This window comes from Xyrauchen texanus, chromosome 6 (assembly GCF_025860055.1).
Source record: "Xyrauchen texanus isolate HMW12.3.18 chromosome 6, RBS_HiC_50CHRs, whole genome shotgun sequence".
Lineage (NCBI taxonomy): Eukaryota > Metazoa > Chordata > Actinopteri > Cypriniformes > Catostomidae > Xyrauchen > Xyrauchen texanus.
In genome coordinates, this window is record NC_068281.1 from 39,359,362 (window position 1) to 39,373,882 (window position 14,521).

Consider the following 14,521-nt stretch of genomic DNA (forward strand, 5'->3'; position numbering starts at 1 on the left):
AAATAAATAAATAAAAAAAAGACCGGAAAATGCATCTTGCAACCTCCAACGATTTTGATTGGTTCGTTATCGTTTGCGTTGAGTAAAGTAACATGTGCAATCTGATAGTACATTAAACCGCACAGAGAGGAAGCAGTAATAAAAAAAACTTTATTAACGAAATAAAAAACAACAACAACTAGAGTTAAAACAAGAGAGTCAATGTGCTAGTCGTGTACACATTTATGTGATTTGAACAGTATTTATGCAATCCACCATATACACTCTTATGAAATACCGAACCATTATGCTCCGCCCACCTTGGCTTCCTACGTTCCCATCCAATTTCCATGAGCAGCATTATCTTGTGCCTCTGCAGTCTACACGTCTCCTGCTCCTGCTCCTGCTCCACACGGACACAACGTCACCCGTCTCCCCATATTGAAAGTCCTGTCTCGGTTCACGTTAGCGTCTCAGCAGCCGGAGCCGTGGGGCTAACAGGGACTCGGAAATGATCTCACCGGAACTCAATTTTAATTTCTTTACGAGTGGCCTTTCACTTTACATCAAAAATCAAGTTAAAGTCAGGCTATTCGGCTCTGGAGTGGGACTCTCTGTAGTGCTCGGGTTAAGTGCCGCCTATGTCTGCTACTACTTGATGTCCGTGGCCAAGGTAAGGTGACAGCAAAACGGAGTCGGCGGCGTTCACGGTCATTTAACAGAGTGAAGGGCCCGTTAAATTGAATTCTCGTGCACGCGACTGGGTCATATAGAACTGACAGCTTATGTCATGATGCAGGAGGCGACTATTCCGTCATTGCTGACCGTCCACTCAGTCCACATATACCACACGTGTATTGTTCAGTGTATTAATACGTCCTGAATAATGTATTAAAGGTGTCGTAGGCTATGTCTGAAGAAGCATTTCGAAATAAAAGCATTGGAGAACAGTGCCATATAAGATCATCTATCCCTATTTGTTTACCAGAGCCAACTGTACAGAACATTGTTAAGCTTGGGAAATTACTTTTGGGGAAATGAGATTGAATTACAGTATTAGTAAATGCTGCATTTTAACATTTAATCGTTTATAAGTGGAACGATCTACAAGGGGCAAGTGTCGACCTTCAAAATCAAAGACATATTTATATAGACAGAATGTTTTAGCCAAACTTTTCTGAATTGGACATATGCAACTATGAACCTCAATTATTTTGGAAAGTATATAATATCATGCTGTGTTCACTTGGGGCTGAAAGTGTCTGAAAGGTTTTGTTTCTTTTTTTATGTATTATATTTAAATAAAATTATACTAATATAATACAATACATTAGATTATAATTATTGTTCATAATAATATTTATATTTAAATATAATTATACTTATATAATACCATGCAATCTATTATTATTATTATTATTAATACTAATATTTTATTTATTTAAAAATGTAAAATATATGTAATATAATAAATTACAATTATATTATAATAAAAAATTCTATTAATTATAGTTTTAATTATTATTATTATTATTAACTATATAAAAATGTTATTACACTTAAAAATAAAATTATTTTATATTATGTTTCTATACTACAATGTAATTGTTATGATTCAGACGAGGAGTGAGGCTGTAAATGCAGTTCTTTTAATAAAGGAACAAACGGTGAACAGGATAACTAAAAATAACTAAACAATACAGGGAACAAACAAAACATCCACGAGGGGAAAACAAAGTATAAACATGAGAAACATCCACGGAGAACACGGGCAGGAGAACCATAGAGGACAACCATAACATTATTTGACGACCGACAACGAATGAACAAACAACAGAGCTTAAATACAGAAGGATGATGATTAAATCACATACAGGTGAGAACAATGACACTGGCAGTGATGAGGGAGGGCAGGGGATTATGGGAAGTGTAGTTCGGGACGGGTGACGGGAGAAACACTGAGGAGACAACGGGGAATCGTGACAGTAATATATTATTATTAATACTTGACTTATTTTAAAATATAAACTACATTTAATGTAATATTATATTAAAGCTATATTATAATGAAAATATATTTACTGTAATATTCCATTATTATTATTATTATATTTAAATATACAACAATTTATATTAAAATAAAATGATATTATTTCAAATAATAATAATATTATTAAAATATTTATTTTAAAATATATACACAGTTAACATAATATTGCAATTATAATATGATACAAAGATTATATTACAATTTCATTATAATTTGGAAGAATAAAAACAATCTTTTTCTTTTCTTTCTTTCTTTCATTTTTATTTATTTTAATTTATTAACTAAAAAGTAGTTTCTTTAAATGCATTCAGTTCTCCTAGGACAATATGTAACATTACATTCTGATTATTCCCAATTCTAAAATTAATTCATGGCTATTTTTCAGTTTTATGCCGTTTTAAATGTACCAGAGTTTTTGTACAATAGTTTTGCCTTTCTATCCTTGTGCTCTTTGTTTTTTAGAAACCCTTACTCGTAGCTGGAGGAAAAAAGTTTCATCAGTTCCTGAGGGACCAATGCCCCGTGGTCTCAGAGACGTACTACCCCACGTTCTGGTGCTGGGAGAGTCGAGTCCAAACACTGCTCAGGCCCTTAGTGACTGCCAGACCCTCGGTCAACTACAGAAAGTGAGTGCTTCCCTCTCCGTCTCATTCTGTTACATGCTTTGTTTGTGATAACTGTTTAACCATCAACAAAGCCAATAAATGTCTTAAAAAAATCGATGGTTATAGATAATTGACGATAATTAGTATGGCGGTTATCTAAATGACTTGAATATCAGAGGAAGTGGTCCTCAAGTGTTTGCAGAGTGTCAGGTCCTGTACACAGTTTTTTTTTAGCATGAGTAGCATTTTTGGTATGAACATTTTACTTTTATGCTGAAGTTGCCACCTTCTCTCCACTTGAAGATATGATTTGTCTTCATTTACATATACAAGGGCCCTTGGTAGATGATCAGAGAGCACGTCTTCAGGTGGCTTTGAATAAAATGCACAAGTCATATGAACTACTTTAATTGTGTTTCTATGGTTCATTTCTATCATTTTTGGAGCTTGACAGTAACGTACATGACTAACACACAGTATCGGATTTGGATCGGGCTCATCAGACCGATACCCGATCCATCTAAAAACGTCAGTATCGGAACCGATACCGATCCAGGTCCAGGTATCGGATTAGTGCATCCCTAGTTCAAAGCTTGTCACATCATTCAGACCTTCTAACTTAGTACATTATGAAAATATTAAGTTTACAAATTATATTTTATTCGTTTTTTAATCATTTTGGGTCACATTTTACAAATCCATGTATTCAAACAACATATTATATTTTATATTTAATTTTTTGTTAAATTTGTATTGTTTAATTACATTATTTGTACTATTTACAAGTATTTACATTGATTTGTTGAACACGTGCTAAAACCAGTACAGAAAACAGGCATATCTATAAATGAGCGCATGTTAACGAGAGAGGACTCGAAAAGGCTTTATATCACCTGTGCTTAGGGGGTGACATAAATGGACAAATGATATTTTCTTTTAGTTTTGGGAAAAGGGAACTCAAAGGATCCACAACTCATCAACTAAAAAAAACCCAGATTGTTACAAAGTGGTACCACGGTATAAGATGATAATACCATTGTATATTGATATACTGTATACATGATACTGAATGATTGCCATATTCACATACCATAGTATTTAAACTGAATTACAAGGTACTTCAAAGAATAACATGGTAAAAAAAAATAGGATCACCATGTTACCATGGACAAAGAATAATGGTAATACTATGGTACTTTGTGTTAGTTGTAACTAACTAATCTCTCCTGTAACAATTTCTCCCTTTGTGCTATTTATTGTAAGCTCGTAATAACTTGTATTACTCTGACTAAATCAAGTTTGTGTGTGTGTGTGTGTGTGTGTGTGTGTGTGTGTGTGTGTGTGTGTGTGTGTGTGTGTGTGTGTGTGTGTCCGTCCATCCGGCAGTGAGCTCATTAGAGCATCAGATGGAGGCCAGATCTCTCTGGATTGGTTTGACAATAATGACAGCACATCCTACCCAGATCCATCTACGCGACCCACAGTGCTTCTTCTCCCGGGACTGACAGGCACGAGCCATGAATCCTACATTCTGCATATGGTACAGCAGAGCCACGAACTGGGCTACAGGTAAGCGGCGGTTCAGAGTTCATACTTTCCAACTTAAAGTAATAGGTTACCAAAAATGAAAGTCCTGACATGATTTATTCACCCTCACATCATGTGGGTGAGAAACGGATCAATATTTAAGTCATTTTTATTATAATTCTCCACTGTTAAACAGCCCTCCTAAGTCTTCTGTCCTAAGACTTCTTTTGTTTTTGATGATTCGCGTTCTACATACATATCGCCACCTACTGGGCAGGGAGGAGACTTAATAGGAAAAAAGGAATTTTGATCTGTTTCTCTCCAACACCTAATATATTGCTTATGCAGACATGGATGTAACCACTGGAGTCTTTATGTGCTTTTTGGAGCTTCAAAGTTTTGGTCACCATTCACTTACATTGTATGGACCAACAGAGCTGAGAGATTTTTCAGCAGAAGAATGAAAGTCCAAAAATAATAAAAAAGTCAAATAAGAAAAGCTCTAAACTATTTCAAGGTTTTGGGACACAGACGGTAAATTAAAATATAATAAAAAAATGTGTTGGGATATGTACTTTCAGAAAGTTTATAGGGTTGAGAGTTTTTGCAGTTCAGTTAAACAACCTCATGCTCAAGTTCATTACCCTATAGGTGCCAAGAAAGACTGCGAATACATTAGCAACTGCATAGCAACACTCTGTGTTCAAAAGTTGACTGACAGATGCCGCTAGGAGTCTCCAAACATACAGCAGCAATGACTTTGAACTCGGTCATTCAATCAGATCTGAGCACCCCGCTGTTACGCGGTAATGACCTTGCCTCTGTCAGTATGACAGCACATGTGTCAACAGCCAGACAGCCACCAGGTGCAGATCTGGAACAATGTGCTCTGTCAGAAACATTAGAGTTCTGTCAGGAGGAATGTATAAAGTCTGACATGGAAACTTGGGGTTGTATTTATTAATTCCTATTTCTATTTTTGATGATTAAACGGTATTCAAGATCATTTTCATTGTTATTAGCAATATTTAAAGGATCATATTTTGTTTAAATGAAGATGTTCTATCTATGCAGTATATGCAAAATGCCATACATAAACACTCATACAGTAGCACTCATGTTATTCTCTGCTCCGTGTTTCAGATGTGTGGTTTTCAACAACAGAGGTGTATCTGGGGAAAAGCTACTGGTAAGGATAGCCTTTTTACCTATATTTGTTTAAATCTATATTATATACACTGTTACACGTGGGTTCATACAAAAAATAGTAGTATATAATAATATAGATATATTTTAGCCAATGAATTAAACCTGAGTCGTTGTATTGGGCATTATGTGATATTTGTTATACAAAACAGCCCTGTGGATGATAAACTCTTTCCTTCTTTCTGAGTCGGATAATAGTGCTTTTCCATTCAAATTTGGCAATGGCTTATATTTATTATCATTACTTCATATCTGGGAGTGTTGATATAGACTGTAATTTATGCTTAGGCACAATTCAATCATAAAAGCCTTTTTTCAGGTATTGTTCCATGAAAATAAAGTGAAAAGTATCTATTTACTGGAGCTCATACTTCAATATTTCCACAAATGTTGAACTCACTATAGTGCATGTGCAGAAACGTTAACTGACTATCCATTCATTGAGACAACGTCCATTCACTGAACTTTATATAAACTACTTTCAGAAACTGAGGTTGAAGGGTTAATCCCGTATAAATATGGTGCATGTGAGCTTTGAATGGTGTGTGTATGTGTGTACGACCATAAATATGACCTCTCTCTAATGGATAAATATATCCTGTCTACACTGTACGATAGACTCCCAGGACATATTGTGCGGCCAACACAGAGGATCTGGAGTTGGTAGTTGATCATATCCACAAGACCATTGAAAAAGCTCCACTTATGGCAGCTGGGGTTTCTATGGGCGGGTGAGTTTAACACTTACACACACACACACACACACACATGCACACGCACTCTCTCTCTTGTTAATCCAGCCCTTATAGGGGACATTTAGCTGCTGTAATCACATGTAACAAGACACCCTGTCTCCATTTTTGTACTGATACAAATCTGTACAGTCATTGTAACTAAACAGAGAGATGCAGTTTCCCTGTAGTTGACTTTGTGAAATATATTACACTTTAAATGACATACAATATTTTCAACTAAAATACAAATTACATACCTTATAATAATGACTTTCATACATTCTATACTCTATATTTTCAGCATACAACTGATGTCATTTTCTAAATATCACTGTATTTTGGGAATTTTATTATTTATGTACTTTTCAAAATTGCTAATACTTATTTTAAGCATTTTATCCCTTATTTGTCCTTTGTAATGCTTTCTCTCTTTTTCTCATTCTTTCATTTATTATCAGCATTATTGTTTTATGACTGGATTATTTATTTATTTATTTTTGTTTGGTTTTGGGTGGCAAAGAATTGAAGTGGTGGGGAAATGTTGTACTGTATGTTGCAGTTGCAAAAGAAAAAAATCATAGTAATAAGGCTCATGCAAACTTATGCCTACAATGTTTTACTCAATCCTCCCGTGTTCATATTACTCAAAAATACACGAAACCAATTGAACTTAAATTAACTGAGTTGATTCAACTAAAACAGCTGGGTTGGGTTAACTGAAACTGGGCAGAGGATTTCTAGTTCCCAGCATGCTTTGCATAGGACTCGACGGCTTCATACGACTTATGCCCAACATTTTTTCAACTGTATACGGTAAGGTCCAAAAGTCTCAGACCACTAGTGAAAATGCTTCTATTTGGCATTTTTGAACAAATGTTATTCAATTATTTCATTACAAATTATGTTTTCAGTACAACAATTCAAGTGAAAAAAAAAGTTCACTTGAGTTTAAATATTGGTATTTGGTATGCCACCCTTGTGCTTTTAATGGCAGCATTCATTTGAGCTAGAAATGGACACCACCAGTTTGTGCAAAACCTGATGATACATGTTAATAAACGTTATTTGAGAATGTGCAAAAGAGCATCTTTTGTGCTTCAAGGGATTCTGACCTTTTTTACAAAGGAGTTAACATAGTCAATGTCACAAATGTGCTTATTCATTCTATGTGAAAAAGTTTCTGTTATATATTTTTCAAAATCCTAAAACAAAATATTTCCTGTTCAAATAATGTTTTGAATCTCAGGGCCCTATTTTAAGAGCCATGATATCTCATAAGCACAAAGTCGATGGACATGGCCATGAAGTTTTGGTATTTTTGTGAGTCTAGGCGCAAGTGGGTTTGGCTAAATTGCATGCGCAAAGCGCTAATGGGCTGGGTCAAGTACAATTCAATTGGGAGGTTCTTCTGAGGTTATTGCTCCATCTGCATTCTATTAAATAGTCCATTCCTTGACAAGCACCAGTTATGTAAACAATGACAGAAGTTGGTAGTGTAAATGGAGTGTATGCAATTAATTAGATTAGAAATATGACAGTTTCAATGCTTGGAAAATGTGGTTATCATCAGGATTTGGATGTAGGATCCATTAAGTTATAGAGAATTTAAGTATTCTTAATCATTTTCATCTACTGACACACAAATCATGGCTAGTATTAATAGTGACTGTATCAGCCTTTGGGTTAGGCTGTTGAGTTTTGCGCTTTGCGTCACTTCATTAACATACAATACACCCACAGTTTGCGCACATACACTCACAGATAGCACAAACACTCTCACCCACACCCACACCTGGCATGAACCAATTATGCTTAGAATTAGCTCTCTCACATAATTGTATAAGTGTGCACGGTTGTTGCATGTCGCGCTAGGTAATTTTAGCCCTCAGACTTTTGGACCCCACTGAATGTGTCAGCCCAGGGTCTGTTATAACATGTATATAAACAGATGTGTAGTGAATGAGCGCTTTCTGTTTTAGCTTCTTTGCTAATATCGCCACAATTGTGTGATTCCACATATGGCAGGATGATGCTGGCAAACTATCTTGGTCGTAAAGGAAATGAGACATGTCTGAAGGGCGTGGTGCTTTTCTCGGCATGCTGGGATGTGTTTGAGTGCACGGCATCGCTGGAGAAGCCCCTGGACCGTTTCCTCTTCAACTCCTACCTCACCAGCCGCCTGCAGGCGTTCGTGGACCGGTCAGTTGGGGTCACGGGGGGATAAACCCAGCTTAGCGCTTTTTAGTCTAATGTGTATAGCAGCGTGGTAGAAGGTAATGTCCCCAACTGCCTCCAATTTTGGGCCTGATCACTGTTTCAGTGTTGCCTAATGTGCCAAGTAAGATTAAGTTGCTTGCCGCTGATGTTGTGACATTTGTTTTAAGTGCAGATAATTTCAGGACAGGAATTCTAAATTTAAGGCTGTTGATTTCTTTAACACTGAGGCTTACAGGAAGTAACATATCAAACTTAATTTTGATATTTTCCTCTGCTTTCTTTTTACAGTCACAGAGCTGTTCTTGAAAAGAAATACAACATTGACCATGTGATGAAGGTTCGTAACTCATTCTCAGTTAAATAATAATACAGTACTATGGCACATTTTGGATATCTGTCTATAGAATTATTCCTTGTATTGATATTGTAATAGTATCGTTCCTTTCTAGACCTGCAGTTCACGTTACTCATCCACTTTACAGGCTAAAACAATCCGAGAGTTTGATGAACGTTTCACGTCCGTTATGTTTGGTTATCCGACCAATGAGGACTACTATCTAGATGCTAGCCCCAGTCACAAGATCAAGTCTGTGCAGGTGCCAATGCTTTGTCTCAATGCGGCTGATGATGTCTTCTCCCCCAATCATGGTGAGTCGATTATGACCATATTTATTAGGGTTGCATGAGTGCTTATTGCCCTTTATGAAGTTTAGCCTACTTAATATATGGCCTACTTAATATACCTAGCTTAATATATGGTTCATAAGGTAACATCTAAAGTTATAACATCTAAAAAAATTATTTACTATCACTGAATAAAACTGAATATGTTAGAATACACCAACAAAACTTGTTAAATGTTGGATCAGGTAGAAATAGCTCCTTAAAGGGACAGTTCACCCAAAAATGAAAATTCTCTCATCATTTACTCACCCTCATGCCATCCCAGATGTGTATGAATTTCTTCTTTCTGCTGAACCCAAGCAAAGATTTTTAGAAGAATATTTCATCTCTGTTGGTCCATACAATGCATGTGAATGGTGACCAAAACTTTGAAGAATAAAAGCACATAAAGACAGCATAAAAGTAATCCATAAACCCGGTGGTTTAATCCATGTCCTTAGAAGTGATATGATAGGTGTGGGTGAGAAACAGATCTTACAGATTTACTATACACTGCTGTTCAAAAGTTTTGAAACACTTGACTGAAATGTTTCTCATGATCTTTGATATTTCTCATGATAATTGTACCAATATATATACAGTACATTTATTTAATTACAAAAGTTTTTGAAATTGATGTCTTGTGCCGAATAATAAAGAAAAGCAGCCAATAAGTGCCCAACATAGATGGGAACCCCTTCAGTGCTGTTTAAAAATAATTATTAATGACAATACAATCAACTGCAATGACTTTGCTAGGACAAAGCTTTCATTTAACACTGAAACACTTTTAACCCTTACTGCTTACTGATAGTCCATCACCTATTCCAAAGCTGAGTTGCAAGATATTTTCTTTTGAACAGCAAGAATACACAAAAAAACCGAGACACACAAGAAACAATTGTGTCACATTTTATGTCAAGTTTCATGCAGAGGACTCCACTGCATCTGCAGCAACAGTAGAGCGATGGACTTTTTTTTCATATTTCTGCACATTTTGCAGTTGAACTATTGTGTACCCTGCAGCCTCAGGACCCTTAGAGATGATCCACTAGATCCTTTGAAGCAATTAAATTCAATGTGTGTGCTGCACTTAGCATTCTTAAATTCTTAAGTGCATTTTCATTCTTAAAAATGAAATTATCTCTATAGATCCAGTGGTTAAATGCTGAGGTAGACCGCTCCATCTTCACATAGATCTTGACAGATTTAATCACTGGAGTTTAATGGTTTACTTTTATGCTGCCTTTATGTGATTTTTGGACCTTCAAAGTTCTGGCCACCATTCACTTGTATTGTAGGGACCTACAGAGCTGAAATATTCTTCTAAAAACTTTTTTTGTGCTCTGCAGAAGAAGGAAAGTCATACATATGTGGGATGGCAAGAGATTTATAATCTATTTATAATAGATTCTATTATAATCTATTATAAATAGGAGTGGACCATTTAGCAAAAGCACTGTACTTTTGACAGTATTTGAGATGTATATTATTATTATTATATTTATATATTTTAAATGAAATTATAATTTTTACCTTTTATATATATATTATAATATTCATAATGATACTTAATTTTATATTAATATTTGATGCATCACCCTGCCCTAATTGTAAATAAATCACAGATTTTACAACATTTTTAATTTGACACTTTCAACCATTTGTTGTTTAAAATTAGAATCAAATCTAGATTCCTAAGTATGATGCCATAGTAAATATTTATTTTCTTTATTTTCTTGCAACAAGTATGTTCATATACCAGTGGTTCTCAACCAGGAGCCTCAACAATCTTCAAGGGGGTCTCAAGATAACTTAAAATTAGGGCTGTCTTTTAATTAATTAAATGAGATGCTAATTAAACAAATTAACTGCAATTAATCGCACCAAATAAAGATAATTCAGTATATTATTATACAAATACATCGGAATCTACACATAAACAATATGTTTTAGGATGCTGTGTCAAGTTAAATGCAGTTTGAAGTTAAATCTCGAGACCCCTGCATTAAAAGTTGTGCTCCTCCCAGCTGTCTTTAAACACAAGAATGCGTCCTGCCGTACTCTTTTCTGTTGCTCGCTCTGAAAGTGTTGTTTGTTGCCTGTACTGTATATCTGGGTCTGCGCTGACTGCCCCCTGCTGACGGAAATGTAGAGCTTGATTAATTGCGTTAATTTCTTTTTAATGCATAATTATCATATTTTTCGCACTGAATTAACATGTTAAATCGGTAGTTTTACTATTAAATTATTGAATAAGTTAATAAGATAAAATATGATAATCTAACTTCATATGATAAATGTAAAAACGCAAAAAAAAACACACATTCAAGATGTTCAATATGTATGGTGCTTTGAATATTGTCTTGGACAACAGGGGGGGGGGCCTTGGACTCAAAAATGTTGAGAACCACTGATATAGACCATTTTATTATGTTTTATGTTACTTTTAATCATTTTGACATTAGCGTCCAAGCCTTTTAATTTGCTCAATTAAAAATCATACATCTTAAGTTTACTCCATCCATGTAATTTAAGTGGCTCGATCTTCAACCAAACATGTTCCTTCTTCAGCCATTCCGGTGGAGGCAGCGAAGCAGAACCCCAACGTGGCTCTCCTCATCACCTGCCACGGCGGCCACATCGGCTTCCTGGAGGGGCTGTGGCCGCGGCAGAGCACCTACATGGACCGAGTTTTCCGCCAGTTCACCAAGGCCATCATAGAGAACGACAGCAGTCTAACTGACCTCCACTGACCCGCTTCTTCCATTCCCTCTATAGCCATTAGCAAAAAATGTTGATACATTTCCAAAACGAGACATTCATGAAGGGCACAAGTTCACTTATTACACTCGGAACCATCATATCCTGCCGGAGATAGGAGGGAGGGGCGAGGAGCCTACCCGCGTGCAGGACGGGACTCAACAGGTGGTGGTTGGGTGGTGGAGGTTGTCGTGTTAGCACACTGAAACAGCAATGTGATAGATTGTGAGCACACTTATAAAGCAATGGCTTATATGTGATTGGCTAGGAATTACCCCGCTAATAGTCTTCCCGCCAGAACTACACTGCGCTTACATTTCTATGAGACTAGTTTGCTAAAGAAGGTACAATTCTAACCCTTCACTAACTTGATGTTTATTTCATGTCTTCTAGAAATCCAAACACCATGTCTGTAGCCCTCAGGGACTAACTAGCCCACCTCACCTCCTGTGTTTTGTTTGTGGTTCCTGCTAGTACTTCTAGCTATGGTTTTTTTATGGCAAGAAAAGATTGTATCTACCATTTCAAAGTGTTTTCATTTTCTCAAGAATGTACAGCATGCACTTTTTGACAGTCATTACTGTTATATTGACAGTGTCTAGTTCAACATTGTAAAATGAATCACAATTTTTGACTAGGACTGTAAAAATGACACTTTGTTTTTGCTTAGTGCACCAAACCTGTGCATTCCCAAAAGTATGCATTCTTTTAAACCGAATGGATGTGACTTCAAGGATTCTGTGAATATGTGAAAATGATTTGAGCTACTAGGTTGATCGCTAAACATCGAATATGTTTCCGAAGCTTATGCTTGCTTTGAATTTTATTCTGGGTTAAATGGTTCTTTATGTCAATAGTCCCATGAAATCCTACTAACAGCTCCTTAATTAATATTATATGAGAGGGAAGAAAGAATGAGAGCAGTAATTGTTTGTGTGAGAACGCATTATGAAGGATGTATGTAATCTGTTGCTTTCTGTATAATTTGAACAGTTTTATGAAGAAGGTCTTTATCAACTACTACTCTGTATACAGTAACTGACTGTGGGCAGGGTTCCATGGGCTCAGAATAAACTGTACATAGGAATTTTATCAAAGGAATGATATGGTGGCACAATAAGAATTGAATGCAAGAATAATGGAATCTAATCATACAGTTTTGCTTTCTGTATATGTTTGTCAGATGGCAAAAATTGAGTTTAATATGTCATTTTCTACTCTGAATCCCTAAAGGCGACAAGTCTAACATCTAATGCAGGGCACTTTCCTAGAATAGCTACAAAATAAGACATCTTTACAACATTTTGTCAACAAATGGTCAGTGGAGGTGCTTAACCTTCAGAAAATGTAGAGTCAGAATTTTCAGAAAGTCAAATCAAAGCAAGTATGTGCCTTTTTTTTTTTTTTTGGCTGATCTTATGAACATTATGTGGCTGTGGCGACATTTTTGGAAATGATATTACACGATTCATTACACGTATCGCAGCAGTTCCTAGGTGAAATGCTTCTTTTTGTCTCTTTTCGCACAAGGAAAATCTTGGGGGGCAATGCCACCCTTTGTACCTGGCCATGTACTCTGTTGAATTTTAAATCTATGAAACCTACCTACCTCCCTACCCTAAACCTTAAACTAGGGTGGTCAATCGATAAAAATTGTCATCAAATTAATTACATGACATGACAATTAATTGCATAATAATTGCATGTATATGCTGTGAAATGCCCCCAATTAAAGATAATTATATAAAAATAATACATAATTCAAATAAATTATAAATATAATATATACAATATTTTAATACAGATTAAAATATATTGCAATATTGTGGCAGATTAGTAAATTATTGATTAGACAATATAAAATGTGTTAGATGTCAATATATTGTTTGTTTTATTTTCATATCATTTGACATGTGATGTTCTGCCGATTTACTCTGGATTTGTGTAAAAGGGAATAAAAGTCGTTGTGTATCAAAAAGTTGTTGTGCCTCTCTAGTGGGTCAAACCACTGAAAAACATGATTCTATGAGACCAGGTTGGTTTTATTGTACGTTTACTTTATGTGAGGTTGCCATTTTACCAAAATTCGGCATGTCTAAATATTGTTTCAAACTAGCTACTTTGTAATTTTAATGTACTTCTAATGCCAAAAAGAAGTTTGAAACAGCTGAGCAATGACATACTGTTTCAGACACTGGCAACAGAGCTCTGGGAGGCATTTAGAGGTACTGTACATTTAAATATGTGGACGCTCAAGACTACATGTAACTAATATGACATAGAAATGTGTTATCAATGCCTCATTCTATGAGAAGACCACACAAGAACCGTAAAATAAGCTACTTAATGATGATTTAAAATGATGTATATGCAGAATGTGTAATTTGTCATGTTTACATTCTGCATTCATGGTTATACGCGGCCATAATATACGCCGATTACACTGTTATTGTCATTTATGATGACACTGATACTACTGCAAAGATGGGTGTAAAAAAGGAGTGTAAATGGGTGGAATACAGACAAAAGAATGATGATAGGCATATCTTACTTTGGGCAGATGTGTGAATGGCTTTCAGCAACAGATGGCACATGAGTGAAGCAGCATATCATAAAATAGGGAGAATGGACACTTAAAAGTATTTGAGTAAAGTAATTCAACAAAAAAATCATGTGACATAGTCTTGGAAAATGTCTCTATATGAAAGATTGTACAGATGCAGGTAAGTTTGCACCAGCGTGTGTTCATGTTGACTGATCTTAACTGACTGAATGGG

At 35.7% G+C, this 14,521-nt stretch overlaps 1 protein-coding gene across 1 annotated transcript; it reads left to right on the top strand.

Annotated features, from left to right (window-relative positions):
- The first annotated feature begins 333 nt into the window (after nt 1-333).
- LOC127645248 (phospholipase ABHD3-like) lies at nt 334-13,709 on the top strand. Its single transcript, XM_052128803.1, has 9 exons — nt 334-652; nt 2,492-2,655; nt 4,021-4,203; nt 5,305-5,350; nt 5,986-6,098; nt 8,127-8,300; nt 8,607-8,655; nt 8,801-8,966; nt 11,556-13,709. Exons 1-9 carry the CDS (start codon nt 491-493, stop codon nt 11,735-11,737), a joined length of 1,239 nt encoding a protein of 412 aa, XP_051984763.1. The 5' UTR covers nt 334-490; the 3' UTR covers nt 11,738-13,709.
- Nucleotides 13,710-14,521: the final 812 nt, after the last annotated feature.